The 15,271-nt window shown below is 35.3% G+C and overlaps 1 protein-coding gene across 1 annotated transcript in view; it reads right to left on the reverse strand.

Moving 5' to 3' along the window:
- Positions 1-533: 533 nt before the first annotated feature.
- The window catches only part of TMEFF2 (transmembrane protein with EGF like and two follistatin like domains 2), a 248,149-nt gene continuing 233,411 nt past the window's right edge, over positions 534-15,271 (reverse strand). The window contains exons 8-10 of the mRNA XM_001084859.4: positions 6,359-6,482; positions 4,086-4,244; positions 534-863 (exon numbers count right to left, since the gene is read on the reverse strand). Of these exons, the coding sequence (XP_001084859.2) occupies positions 767-863; positions 4,086-4,244; positions 6,359-6,482 (380 nt within the window). The 3' untranslated portion in view covers positions 534-766. The remainder of the gene's footprint in view (positions 864-4,085; positions 4,245-6,358; positions 6,483-15,271) is intronic.

Here is a 15,271-nt window from a genome sequence, read left to right on the forward strand (position 1 = left end):
CCACTCTGTGTATACCTAGTATGTAACTTGTTCAGTATCCTTCAGATACATGCACTTAACTGGGGGATTCTAAGCTACTTCCCCAATAAAAACCAATATCTTCTTTCCCTCTCCTTTATGAGTTATAAACACTTTCCCTCCCCTTCTTCTTTTATTTAGTTTATATGCCAGAGATCTTTCTGCTCTAGGGATGAAAATGGAAGGCCAGGGAAGAAAGTTGATGAAATAGAGATGATTCAAAGATCTGAAATATTTTATCCTCACTCGATAAAAAGTAAATTATTTTTTTCTCTTTTCCAATAACCATCATTTCCCTTGATCTTGGAATCACTCAAAACCTAGCCACTGAGTCCTGTACAAACTAATGTGCTGTCTCAAGATGAGAAGAAACATGAAATATTGGTAGCTGTACAGATTGTACTAGTCTGATTATATTTACAGTTATGAGATACCGCAAATTTAAGAATGCCAATTTTTTCTCATCACTGAGTATTTATTATATATAACAAATACATGGGAAAGAAAAAACTATATTGTGTGATATAAATAGTTTATTTACATTACAGAAAAAACATCAAGACAATGTATACTATTTCAAATATATCCATACATAATCAAATATAGCTGTAGTACATGTTTTCATTGGTGTAGATTACCACAAATGCAAGGCAACATGTGTAGATCTCTTGTCTTATTCTTTTGTCTATAATACTGTATTGTGTAGTCCAAGCTCTCGGTAGTCCAGCCACTGTGAAACATGCTCCCTTTAGATTAACCTCGTGGACGCTCTTGTTGTGTTGTCTGAACTGTAGTGCCCTGTATTTTGCTTCTGTCTGTGAATTCTGTTGCTTCTGGGGCATTTCCTAGAAGGTTGGAAAGTTTACAAATCTTAGTCCAATGCTATCACCTAAAGTTTGGTCCTACAATCACAGAGCAAAGATGTGGATTAAGCAAATTATTAAAATATTACAGATGAAAGAATTTATCATTAGTAGAAACTTGGATTATTTTGGAAAAGTTATTATTTTGCTTCTCTGTGCAGTTGTCTTTAAGTTTTTGTTGGGAATTGAACACAGGCAGAAGCTGAAGAGGAAGACATTTACTTTGTCCTTAACTGCTTACTCATTAAGGCACAAAGAATGACTCAGCACAATGCAATCAAGCAAGTCGTGAGCCCATTTTATCTCACTTTAAAGGTCTTCAACAATTTTATATTTTAAATGTCTTAAGAATGAATGTTATATTGACTTTTCAATATCATGAGTTTAAATCCTATCAAACCAGCAGAGAATGAGCCAACTGTTAATATCTGATATGTAATGGAAAGGAACATTGTTTTGGACCAGCGTAATATCATTTTTGTACCTTAATAGTATAGATTAAGGACATAAATTGGTACCAATTATTTAGCATCTATAAAAATCTAATATTCAGTCAAATTATCTGAAAATCTCTGGTCTAGTATTTTTTTTCTTGTAACAAAAAATGCTTTGACTATGCAAATGAGAATAATGGAAAGTTCATATAAAATTCTATTGTAATAATCTGTGAAGTATCAGAATATATGAAAATATATAAATATACATACACATATAAATCATGTGTGTATATGGGTTTATGTATGTGTGGTGTGTGTGTATGTAGGTGTATATAAATATATATATGTATAGTTTTAGACGGAGGATAGATCTGTTAAAGTGAACAGGGAGCTGAAATCACATTCCCAGCAAATGGGAGCTAGAAATAAAAGGATCAAAAATCCAACTTCTCAACAGGGCAACTCGTTTCATTTTGAAATATGTCTCCAAATGTCCATATTTTTTGTGACACATGTGGTGTTTAGGAGGAGGGCAGGTGTTTGGCTAAAATAGTCAAGCCAAACAGAAAATAAGAAAGTAGAAAGAAGGAGAAGAGATAGAAGAGAGACGCAGAAGACAGGAGAGACCAGATGAGGAAGACAAAAAATCAAGGGAAATGGGAGGACTTCTGCTTGCTGCAATTTTGTAAATCTTTTAGCAAGACCTATTTTGAAATAGGTCTTGACAGACAAATATGGCCAGGTCATCAGGAAAGTAGGGTTTCTGGGGTTTGGGGACAGATAGCCTAGTTGGAAAGTCTGGTTTCAGAGCGGAATGTTTTCAAGTGAGTGAAATGAATCCACACTGGGAACTGGTGTGCTTTATTGACTAGTATGAATCCTGGAAAGGCTCTAGAAGGTTTGATGGTCTTAAGGCAGATTTGTAAAAGGCATTACAAAATACTAATTTAGTTTATGTGCTATGTCTTCCCCTCAAAAGCCAATAAATTGAGGACAGGTTTTAGTTTATTATAACACGGAAAATGAGTAAGTCCATATGCCTTGGAAAAATACTCCAATTTGGAACTCAGTTTAGATAATCTTGAGCATCAGAATACACAAAATCCTTACCAGACACGGTGCAGTATGAGCATGGTGAAGTGCCCAGGCTCTGGCACTAGGCCACCTGGACCCCATTTCTGCCCTTGTTGCTCAGCTGTGTAAAGTCAGCAATTTGCCAACTTCTACCTCAGGGTCTCTATCTTGAAAGCGGAGATAATTGTTCCTTCTCTGTAATGTTATTAAATGTGCATATATATGTGTGTATATGTGTATACACATATATGATACACACACATAATATACGCTTACACAATTTCTCGTGAGGAAAGGACCCTGTATATTTCCGTTGTTTTTATTATGTATGGGAATGCAACTGTGATTCATAACAGAATTGAAAACATCTGCTAAAGTATTTACAGTTTTGCATTTGTGTCAGTAGTCGAAGTAGCAATCACATTGTTAAATTATATCCATTAAATATAGGTTTTGTTTTTCATGTACTGATATTGGCTAGATATTAGAGTAATATGGCACAGTTTCCTATGTTTCAGATTCTTTTCTTTTTCTTTTTATATGCATATTTTTGGATTCTCGTTATCTTTATGTTCCCCAGAATCTATTTTAATATAATCACTTGGCATCTAAACGTGAGAGTCGAGTTGATGAACTCAACTCGGCTTAGAGCAGCCCAAAGCTTTAGTTGATGATCTTCCCTTAAGCCTTTAGTCCAGGCGAGGATTTATGAACCACATTTTGTCTTTTTCAAGAGCAAATGCAACACTTGTCCTAAAAGAAGATAGTGCAATACCATACTGAAATGTATTATGGCCCTATTTTCTAAAGATATGATACTTTCTTTTATTTTTGTATCTGTTCAAAACAATTTTTAGAGAAATATTTTGATTTACTGGAGAGCTGCACAAATGAAGAAAGTCTAAAAGCCTGGTGAATTTGGTGAAAATCTTAGAAACTTCCTTGGAACTTTTTATAGAAGAGCGAAATCAAGTCAGTAAGGACTATCTTCAATGACTTTTCTGGTTACACACAACATAAATGATACGCATTTGGCTTAAAGTCCAATTCTTGGTTATCATTGGTTTGTATGCTAATGAAATTAAGCAATACTGGCCTCATTCCTTTACGCCAGGCCCAATGTCAGACATTGCTAATTAATCATGGTTTTCTTTTCTGTTGAAACTGATGGAAACCCCTGTGTCTTTCAACCTGATTCTCCAGGAAACAATTGCCTTTTGATTCGGCTGGGAATTTGATATAAGAGTTTTTTGTGATATTTGCTGCATGTTTTTATGTATCTCTGGTTTTCATTTACCATAAAAGTACAACTACATGTATTTGTGCATTTTGTGACTGAAAACTATTTTGTCATCCTAAGATAAAAATGTGTTTGTTATTATACCAAGATATGTTAAAACTGATTCAGGTACATAAGGATACTGATTCAGGTAGATAAGGATACTAATTCAAGTAGGTAAAAATAAATAATCTTTATCATCAGGCAAAATTAAGGAAAGTAATTTGTACCACCCCAATATGCTATTGTACCACTCCACTGGCTATTCAAATACTCTTATGCTAAGGACATAGGACTCAGAGAGAATGGATGGCCACAGAGTCCATGAAGGAACTCAACTCAGAGGGATCTGATTAAATAAAGGAGGAACAATATATCCCTTTATTTGAGTAGCCACCAAGTGCTGTTACTGACCTTGTGATGCAGAGGACCACCACACAGATGACAGCAATCTGAATCGTTCCAATCACAGCTGCGATTAAGACATACTGAAATCGTACAGGACCGGGAACAACGTATAGAACACTGTAGTCCTTTTTTTCACAGTGTTGTCCAGTATAACCAGCATCACACCTGGAAGAAATTATAGTGCTCAGTTACCTGTAGCTGCTGCCTTCATTTTTATAGTTGATTGATAGGCATTTATTTTCATCACAAAATTAGGGCTTTTTGTGTCCCTTTCTAAATAAATATTACTTTGTGGTTATGGCTCACAACTACTTATTTTCAATAAGATGTCTTTGTGTTTCTCAGTTATAAGATATGTGGTTTCTTTTTACATTTATGATAGTAATTTCAAAGGTAGGAGGATTACTCGATAATTTGTTTTTGGTGACAATATAGAGAGATAATACATGTCCAAGAATGACTGTTATTTCTATATTTTCTGAAAGGTGAGCTTTACATGTTATTTAATTTGCTCTTTAATCAACCTAAGTCAACATGTTTACTTGAAAAAGTATTTGTTTCTGATGACATGGGTATAAAAATTAGTCTGTCTGTTTTGGATGAAACATTCTCTATGCTATTGTCAGAATAAATGTTGAGAAATACTAGGATCAGAGTTACAGGATGAGTCATTAGTTTTCTGGTCAAAAAATCATCTGCTGATGATAGAGTCAAATTTTGTTAGAAAAAAGTAAGTATGGTGTAGGCAATATAGTTCTGCAAAACAAGACGAGGTAGTGTTCATCTGAGAATGAATGTTGCCTCTCCCACTCAACCCTCATGGAAAGCTCAGGTAGACAATCTACATATGAAAATTAGCATGTGTCTATTAAATGAGAAAATAGCTCATAAGAAAACAATATTTAAAGGGGATCAACATGTCATTGATTTTGTGGAACTATTCTATTACTTCACTTTGAATTTCTTATAACTACATCCTGAGAATTTTTTTCTATCAGGAAGGGTTTAATAATAATGACACTGCTGGGGAGTGAGCGGGTAGTAGGAGTAACTTCTCAGTTTTGTTCACTCTGCCTGACTTCAGTTGAAGGCCTGTGCTAGTATATTTTGTGGAGGGAAAACATGAAAGGAAGACAGCTCTAGGTGGAGGGGTGGAGAAAGGGAGGAAGAGTGGGAGGGGGAGAGACAGAGAGAGAAACTTTCTGTTGTAAATGAAAATACAACCTATTTCATCATATGTCACTTGTACTTAATGTAAATAAAAATAAACATAAATCATGTTTTCATTTTGGCTTTGCCATCTCTGAAATAATTATATTTTAGACATGAATACACAGAAGTATTTAAATAAATATATATTTGTACATATATAAGAGATGGGGTCTTGCTTGGTTGCCTAGGCTGGAGTGTAGTGGTGTGACCATAGCTCACTGCAGGCTTGAACTCCTGGGCTCAAGGGATCATCCCATCTCAGCTCTCAAGTAGCTCCTGGGACTACAGGTGCATGCAACCCTGCATGGCTAATTTTTAATTTTTTTATTTAAAAAAATTTTTTTTTAGAGATAGGATCTCCCTTTGTTGCCCAGGCTAGTCTTAAACTCCTGGCTTCAAGTGATCTTCTCGCCTCGGCTTCCCAAAGTGTGGGATTACCGGTGTGAGCTATCATGCCTGGCCAGTATTTATAGTCATAAACTAAATCCAGATAGACAATTTCTTTGTGTCTCTACTGAGTTTGAAACTGTGGAGGTATAGCTAATGATTTCACTTTGCAAGGCTCCATGGGAGAGCAGATCTATAGAAAATAGTGAGTGCCTGGCAAAACAAGGATTGATGATATTTATGAGAAGACCTGAAGGACTTAGGAAGAGATGAACTCTGAGAAGCAACTATGCTATCTAAAATACATGAGGCTTCATCCATTCATTTGTCTGATAAATACTTACTGAGCACTTGATATATGCCAAGTACTATTCTGTGTTCAGGAGAAAGAGAGGTAATACAGAGGAACTGGTACCTTTAAGGAGCTTATAATGCACAAAGTACAATTTCAAATTCTACTAGAAGAGTTTAGTAATGTGTTATATAGTGTGTAAGGTGCACACATATATTTTTTTAGTGTGTATGTGTGTGTGTGTATACATGCACAGGAGAAGCAGAGAAAAGTTTTGTTGCTGATCACCCATTCAAGAAGAATGTCGACCAATTTTCTATAAACATCACAATTTAGTTTCTACATATTAACTTTATACATTAACTATGCTTACGAGTAAAAATGTTACCTGCAAGACGGCTCCTGCATATTGATAGAATGCTCACACTTCCCATGCATGCAGAAGCCATTGTAATGTTCCGGACAAGGTATGTGGTGTTCTCTGGCACTTTCTTCTAATTTGTTAGCATTCTCTGTGAATACAGATAAAAGCAAGCATCCCCTGTAAATACTTTTTTAGCCTGGTAAGATCAACCAGTACATTAAGAAGCAAAGCTATGGTAGGCAAAGATTTTAAAACGGCAAGAACTAAAGGGCTATGCTTCAGAAATAAGAGGAAGAAAGAACTGAAAGACAGACATCTTTACAATTGTGTTTAGAGATGAAATTTGCAAAATTACCCAGTGCTTTTTATGCTTTTATGCAATTTCCTACGTCTTTAACAGCTAGTGGTGTTTCTAGGACTTGTCAGACAGCTTTAATTTTCCTCGCATAGGGACTGTACTTGATCATGAAATACTCCAAGAAGAAATATCCTATTTTTTAAATTTCAAAGCCCAGCATAATGTCCTTAAGAGTAAATTGCTGTAATACCTTGATACTTTCACAACACGAGAGCTTAAAAGTTAAAATATGGCCGTGTTCAATTGTTAAACACACGTTTTTCAAACCGAATGCAAATTTCAACAAATGTATTCTTTGAGGCTTTTAAAATCTACTGCAAACATGATTTTCACTAGCATCCATACATTTTTTTTGTTGCCAAAATAAACCTATTGAACAAGAAAACGTCATTTCAAAATAACTTATGTAGATATTCACATAGTAGACACTGAATACTATAAATATATTTAAATGCATATTTGGCCTATATTAACAATGCTATGTGAAACCTAAACTCATGATAAAGAATAAACACTAAAATGAACACTTTTGCGTGCCATTACAACATGTTCTACTTGTTTTGCCATGTTTTTGTAGGTATTTGAATTTTTTTGACCTTTGTTAGTCCAAATACATTTGCTTCATATTTGTAATGTCATCTTTAAGTGTCTTTTGAGTCTTAATATGTTCATTTCATGATAAAACTTTTGCCTTGAGCTTTCACTAAATCTGAAATATGACATTCTTGAAAATTTCTGCCCAAACACATGAGAAATATAGCTTTTATGAACTCAATCTGAAGACACTCTTCAATCTGAAGGTACTCTTCAACACCCTAGTAATTAGTCAGCAGGAATGGAAAATGGCAAGTGAATTCCTATTTTTATGAAATGGGTTATTTCCATATAAGGGTTTTTATTATTGGCAGTCATGGATGATAAGCATATTCATCGGGAGAAAAAACATGCCTCTGGTATTAATGAATCAGACAAATGTATTATTTATGATTAAGCAGAGCTGCAAAATATCTATACATCTTTAAGATCCAGATGCCATCTGCAAAACATTAAAGTCTGAAAAAAGTTGTAAAATATGTATAGTCTTTTCTTGTGTAGAGATATTTATATGCATCATTATGATGGGCAATATTTTATGTTACACACCCAAATTTGTAAGGGATTTACCATCAGTATACTAGAGAGCCTGTAGATGACATTTAAATCATTAGTTTGTTTCTTATCTGTGTCTCTTTAGCTAGGATGGTTGGTGATTTTTTTTTTGTTTGAATTACAGTATTTCCACATTGATAACTGCTATTAAACTGAACAAACTACTTCCATGGAGAAAACTAAGAATGTATAGAACTTTTTTGGTTTCTTCCTTCTTCTTTGAAGTTACTTTGGAATTTTGTGGTATGATGTTTTTGGTAGCAAGTGCAGCTGCAGTAAGCAAATACACCAAAATTAAAGTGGTGGTGTTGGGTGAAATTTCCCACATGGGAACATGTGACTAAAATGGAAGCAGGGCAATTTGTGAACACATGGAGGAGGCTGTGTTCATTCTGTGCCAGGGCCGGGGGCTACACACCATAGCGCTCAAACCATGCACCTGCGGTTTAAAGGAGACGTTAGCAGTGGGGTTTGCCAGTCACACTGCCGGTGTAATGAACCAGCTCTGATTTTCACTTTTATTTCTGGACCTTCTTCCCATAACAAACTATTTGACACTTCTATTTAGGGTTCATTAGTAACCCCTCAGTGCTTCTGAACACCTGCATGCAGGGAAATTTTCTGTGAGTTCCCTAAATTTCAGTTATACACTGTCTTTTCAGCTATAGTATTTTTCAAACACATCTTATTAGGACTATTTTTCTTTCTGTCAGTTACAAAAGAATATCAAGAATTTTTAAAAGTGAAAATCCAGTTTTTAGTCTATTTTATTTTTAACACTGTACCTCATCCCATACTGACAGTTTGTTTCTGGATTCGTGCCATATTCACAATTATGAACTGAAGTATAAGGGAAAAATAAGACCTTGTTTGAATGAGGCTGTTGCCTTAGTGTGGTAAGACATGGATATTTTCACAAAGTTCATTATCCAGCCAGGGTGATCACATGGGCAGGGAATAGTTTCCATCGTAAAATCTGGTAATCAGTTTACACTATTCCTTATGAGCTTGGAATGCTCTGTTATGCTGCTCATAGGATACTGTCAAATAAGAAAGCAGAGAGACTGAAAATAAATGAGTAGAAGAAATGATCTCTGGGCAAGAAAATGAGGAATCATCAATATATGTCAACAAATTTATAGTCAATCCAAACAAGTAAATCAGTTGATTGAAAACCTGAATATATAACCACTGCTAGTAATGGAATAGACATATTTTAGAAATGAGATTTTAGTATATTAAGAAGAGTAGAAACACAGAAATCTAATATCCAAACAAACATGTATATGGAACCATAGTGTTTGTGATCTTAATGCTTATGTATAGTAGGTATTAAGCAATAACAAAGCATTAAACATTTTAAATTATATAAAAATTATATATATATCGGGAAGTCTGCATGTTTCCTTCAGTAGCTTATGATTTAGACATTGATTTCTCTGTCCTCCATTTAAAAAAAGAGGTTTAATGTAAGGGTTGTGCTCTTTCTTCTAAAACAGATAAGAGGCTGTGGTAGAAACTCTTCATGTCTCTGTTTAAAATCCTCAACTAGTTTCCTGTTTACATGTTTATAAATGGTTTGTTCTAGAGAGTTCCTGACCTTTTGAAGAACAATTTCTGATATAATCTGAGTTGTTTGCAGCAGAGCTAATAGGGCTCATGCCCATTGCTAGTCAACACTTCGGTCAAGAGCTATTGAAGTGGGCTGTTCTATAGTACAGCTACACATATTGTTTCTACCCTGGTGCTTGCAAGGAAAGAAACAGGGAAAGCTAAAGAGACAGAGAATGGCAAATGGTGAGGCCTTACCTTACTGCAAGTCAAGTAAGGTTAAGTGGGTAGAAAGGGGGCAAAGCCAGATTTAGCAGTTCAGACTTAAATCAATACAGTCCAGTATGTACATGCGTGTGTGTGTATGTGTTTACCATTGCCCCTGTATTCCTTTCCCTAAAAAGCTGAAAATAAGATGTTGTTTAGATAATTAATTTATCAAAAGAACACATTATGGATCAAAGCAGAAATATTACAGTGTAAAATTTGACTAAATCCATATTTCTATAAAAAAGAATGTTTCCCTTTGGACAAAGATTAAAGGTTGGCCAAAGAAGTTCTGAAAGTTAAGTTGTATTTTCTATCCAAGTGCTTTCCAAGTTGGTGTGTTTTTGTTTTTTATTTTGATGGTCTTACTCTATTACCCAGGATAGAATGTAGTGGCGTGATTTTGGCTCACTGCAACTTCCACCTCCTGGGCTCAAGTGATTCTTGTGTCTCTGCCTTCCTATTAGGTGGGACTATAGGCATGTGCCATTACCCTGGCTAACTTTTTGTGTTTTTTAGTAGAGATGGGGGTTTTCCATGTTGGCCAGGCTGATCTTGAAGTCCTGGCCTCAAGTAATCCACCTGTCTCAGCCTCCCAAAGTGCTGGGATTACAGCCGTGAGTCACTGCAACCACCCAAGTTGGTGTGTTTTAAAAAACCAACCTGAACTAGCAAACCCAGAGTCCCAGGTGCAGAGACAGATGCACCAGGTTATTAGTTTCTGATGCTATTAAATATTTAGTCAGTTAACCCATTTCTCTTGTTCTGATGCTCTACTGCCTAGTCATTCTTAAAATAATTTGACTTCTATGTAGCCTTCACATTGGAATGGCTTTGACAAAACAACATGAATATCTTACTCCTTTAACAGTTACATATTTCAATTGAGAGAAGTGACTAGTTCCGAATTTCTGTTTATTTTTTGAGGGGATTACATGTTAACTTTCTTCAGTCCACTCAATTCTGAAGTTTTATAAGGTCAAACTTCTGTTGTACAGACCAGAGAACTAGACCCTACCCATTGTTCGCTACAGTCTGCAAGGCCTTTGGGGGCTGGGCAAATGATATTTCTCTGGTAATGCCCTACTTTAATTAGGACTTTATTTCAAATGTAATCAAATTCCTAGGCCACTGATTCATCCAGAAGAGTCTGATTCTGTGTAAGCATTTCCGAGTAAATTGAAAAGATCCTAAACTAGAGGAAACATCAGGAATTTAGTGGATGTTTTAGGGGGGCAGATCTCCACTGCATATTTTTAAACAACTAGAGCTGTTCAATAGGAGAATGAGTTCTATTGTAAAGTAGTGGGCTTCTGGTGGTATTGAAAGGAGCTGTGTGGCCCTTTCTCAGGAATGTTGTAGACTGTTAATGTATATTGATTAGATTATTTCGGAACTCTAAGTTCATTGAATTCTGAAAGTAATATTTATTTCTATTGCTAAAATTTACTTATGATTAATCATGAATATTTACTAACATTTATTATAAAATATTATTTTGATATGCTAGGAGAAAGATGTCGAGAAATAGAGATATTATTTATATATGTTAAACAAAATAAATTACTTTTGCCTTAATTATGGAACATGTTACCTTTTGAAAGGGTATAAAATATCTTGCATTTTGACTATGTCAGTAATTCAGACATTCTAGCAGAGAGAACCTTTACTATGTAATGTATTGCCTTTCTTTTGTTTAGTGGACCTCAATTCAATTTTTAAAATCATGCTTTAACATCCCATATGATCTTGACATGCACAAGCATGTGAGTATTACAGTTTGATTTATTATCTTTTCAACTATCTTTTGCTGTTGGCCCACAAAATGTGTCATACTTTTATAGAAAACAAAAATTTTCAATTTTAAATGTATTTATGTAATCTTGCTATTTTTTATATGTAATGACAGTAGAGGGAAACCCCAGTATTGAAATATTCATATTCTTGCACACCGTTTGTAATTACTTAATTTTACCCTTCCCCTACTTACTGCCATTTCTCCAAAGCAAAATGAAACTACTTTTATTTAACTAGAAAAGGAAAAACTGTTTTGTTCTCCTTATATTAACATTGTGCCTGGGACAGAAAAAACTTATGAATATAGTAATAAAGTCATGATTGTCCCCATTGTTGGTTAGAGTTGGTTTCAAAGAAGATATACAATTCTTATGATTTCCTCTCCTTATCTTATCAGGTATAAACATACGAGGCAGTAAAACCTCATATCTAGCTTGAGTTGCGATCGAAGTTTTTTAAAGACTAGAAAAGCATTCCTATTGAATGGGTTCTGGATGTAATGAAGTCTGAGTTCCTGCAACTTAACAGATTCCACAATAGCCTCACCTGCTGTCATAGTTTCTTTAAGGCATAGATGAGTAGAAGAGTCTCTCCTTTCTAAAGCTTCTGGGACACAGACTCCAATAAAAATGCTAGCTAAAAGTGACAGCCTAGCGTGAGGGACACAGAGAATTTAAGGATACAATCAATTCTCAAGTTTTGTAAAGAGCAGACAACCAGATATAACATTCTTGTTATGTAATCTCTGTTAAAGACTTAGAAAACAACTCTTCACAACAGAGACCATGTCCTTCAACATTCTTGCTACAAATTTAACATTTCTTCTGCAAGTTCAACATTATTCTATTTTTTCAGAAAAATAATTGAAACTACTTGGATCAGAAACTTTGGTAGTAAGGCAGTGGTATGGGTTGGGAAGAGGATGGATGCAAATAAACAGAAATTCCTCTTCATTCCACCAGTCATAGGTACTAATATAAAATGTGAAATGTGATTATCCTTATCATTGCTTGCATATGCTATAAATATTCTTATTGAATATAAAATTAAAATAAAGTGTAAGAAAACTAATTTTCATGTTACTGCATTCTCAGGCAAGGCCTTGATGACATGATTCAGGAATTGCTAGAATTTAAATTGGAAAAAGTACCAGCATCTCAAATATACATAGTAATTTGGAGACTGGAGTAATTGAAATGCAACAATAGTGGATGATTATTTGCATGGGCTTTTATTAACTCAGTTTCTACTTGTAATATATTTACATAGATAAATACTGAAAAATCTGTAAAATCTCGCGAGAAAAAATTGTATGCAACATTTTCACTTATGACATCCAAATACAATTATAATCCAATAATTTGGCATAAAAAGGCTCATATAGATTTAGTTAGAAATCCTGGACCTCAAAACATTTTATTATTAAGAGCAAAATAAGTAGCTCCTTAGTTGTTTGCTGTTTTCTGACTCGGCAATGCCCTGCTTTCGATGGCAGAGCCCTCAGAACAGTGAAGAGAGCAGGCCACTGGGAGAAGTTGTGTTCTGTCTCTAATGGTCCTTTTCAAACCTCACCACTCAGTCAAGAGCCTATTAACTCTCAGCAAGTGGGTAACTCCTATCGGTTTACAGGACTTGGTTTGAAGACCTTTTAAAAATACAATATTTTATGGAACTTTAGATGTCTTTGATAACATTTCTGTAAATATCAGGCCTTGGGAAGAGGTAGGAATCTATGGTTCATTAGCGTCTTGGGAGTCCAGAGCTGGAGTTGCCTTAAGCTTATCTGGGGCAATTTGCTGCAGCTCTCCCCACTGAGTTTTCCCCTCAGCATCTCCTTACTTTCAGGCTGTTCTCAGGAGACAAAGTTTGCTATAAACTTTAGAGAAAGAAAATGATGTGGGAAACCATTTTATGCTAAGAATATATTTATTCTCTTCCTTTTTGTCTTGAACTAAATCTATGCATTTTCGACCAAAATTATTTGCTTGTGGTTAATTCAGGCATCCTTTCTTAGTGAGCTTCATTGGTGACAATGTTGAAAATGACACTAAGTAACAGAGGAGAGAAGCAACAGATCAGGTCCCATCTACTCTAGCCTTCTGGGCCATGTGAGCCAAGCGATTTTCTTCTTTGTAGGCTGTGTGTGCAAAAATGGATTAATAGTCAAGACAAACCTCCTCAGGTGATGCATTTGTTTTCTTCTATGACCCTGAAGTGACTAACTAGCAGAGAGTGAAGAGGATTGAGGCTGGAGCATTTACTGGAATATAGTGAAAGCAAAGGTTTGAATAACATAGATGGAACCCCCAAGCTGTCTTTCAGTAATTTATTATATGCATATTTCTTGAGTAGATATTATGTGTCTGGCACTATGCTATGTGTTGTGTATCCATACGCTAAAGCTACTGGTTGTCTTCCAGTGATTTTGCTTATTATCTTCTAAAGACAACCAAGAAAACTGATTCTTAAGACAAGACGATAGTAAATATGTTTTCAGTTACTTGAGAATCTTACAACAGGACCATCATTATGTTAATACTGAGTTAACATGATCAAAATGTATTCCTTAATATAGGCTTTCAAGGTAGATTTATAAAATTTCCATTTTTTTATAGATTAGGAAAATGAAGTTAAATTACTTGTCTTAGTAATTTACACAACTAGTAAACAGAAGTGCTGTCGAAGTCACGGCTCTTTCCAGTGTAATATGTATAGTATGATAGGTAGGAACTTATTAAAATACACAACAACATCTGGCCTTCATATCTTATTTATCATTTGTGTTGTATGACTCCTGATTCTTTATCCCACCTAGATTCTATTGCTACTCTAAAAAACAATTCTTTTCCTTTCCTTCCTTCCTTCCTTCCTTCCTTCCTTCCTTCCTTCCTTCCTTCCTTCCTTCCTTCCTTCCTTTTTTCTTTCTTTCTTCTTTTCTTTCTTTCCCTCTTTCTTTCTTTTCTTTTTTTTTCTTTTGCCTTTTAACCCATGTACCTTGTCTAAGGCCAACCCATCATGAATCTCAACCCCTCCATCATCCTCAAGGGCTCTCCATCAATTATCTCCCTTTGTTCCTGTATCTTCAACTCTCCCTCAGTCTTTGCTCATTTCCATCAGCATTTCAACATACTCAAGTGTCTTCCTTCTTAAAATAAAAATGGAAAAGGCCCTCTCAATCCATGTCCCTTGGTAGACCTCTTGTTTCCTTTATTCCATTTACAGTGACACTTACAAGTGTTGTCTCTGCTCCCCTTTTTCACTTCTGCACTCACCTCTACTCATTCTTGCAGCTCTCTGGTCACCCCTTCAGAGAAACTACTATGACCAATGTTACCAACAACATTGTTGTTAAAACTAGTAGTCTCTTCTCAGGCCTTAGCCGTCACAATCTCTCAGTAATATTCACTACAGCTGACCACGTCCTCCTTTTTGAAGCCCTCTCTTCCCTGGGTTTCCATGATATAAATGACAATTTTTCCACCTAGAACTAAAGTTCCCATACTTCAATCTTTAAATGAAAGGGGTAATAAAGTCTTCATTTCAGAATCACACACATCCCACTTCTTGTTCTTTTTGGTTGCTCCTTCATAGTCTATTGTGTAGGCTCCCATTTTCCAACTGATTCCTTAAATGTTGATACTTCCCTAAGGCTCTTCTCTTGTTTCACTTTAAACACTTTCCCTGAGAGCGCTCATCCTCACCCAAGGCCTCTATTTGTCATTTTACTGCCTCTGACTTCCAAATATTGATTAGTCAGCCCAGATCACCTTTTTATAGGTGATCAGGTGATCATACTTTTATAGAGCTTCGTATCT

Source organism: Macaca mulatta, chromosome 12 (genome assembly GCF_049350105.2).
Source record: "Macaca mulatta isolate MMU2019108-1 chromosome 12, T2T-MMU8v2.0, whole genome shotgun sequence".
In the NCBI taxonomy this organism is placed as follows: Eukaryota; Metazoa; Chordata; class Mammalia; order Primates; family Cercopithecidae; genus Macaca; species Macaca mulatta.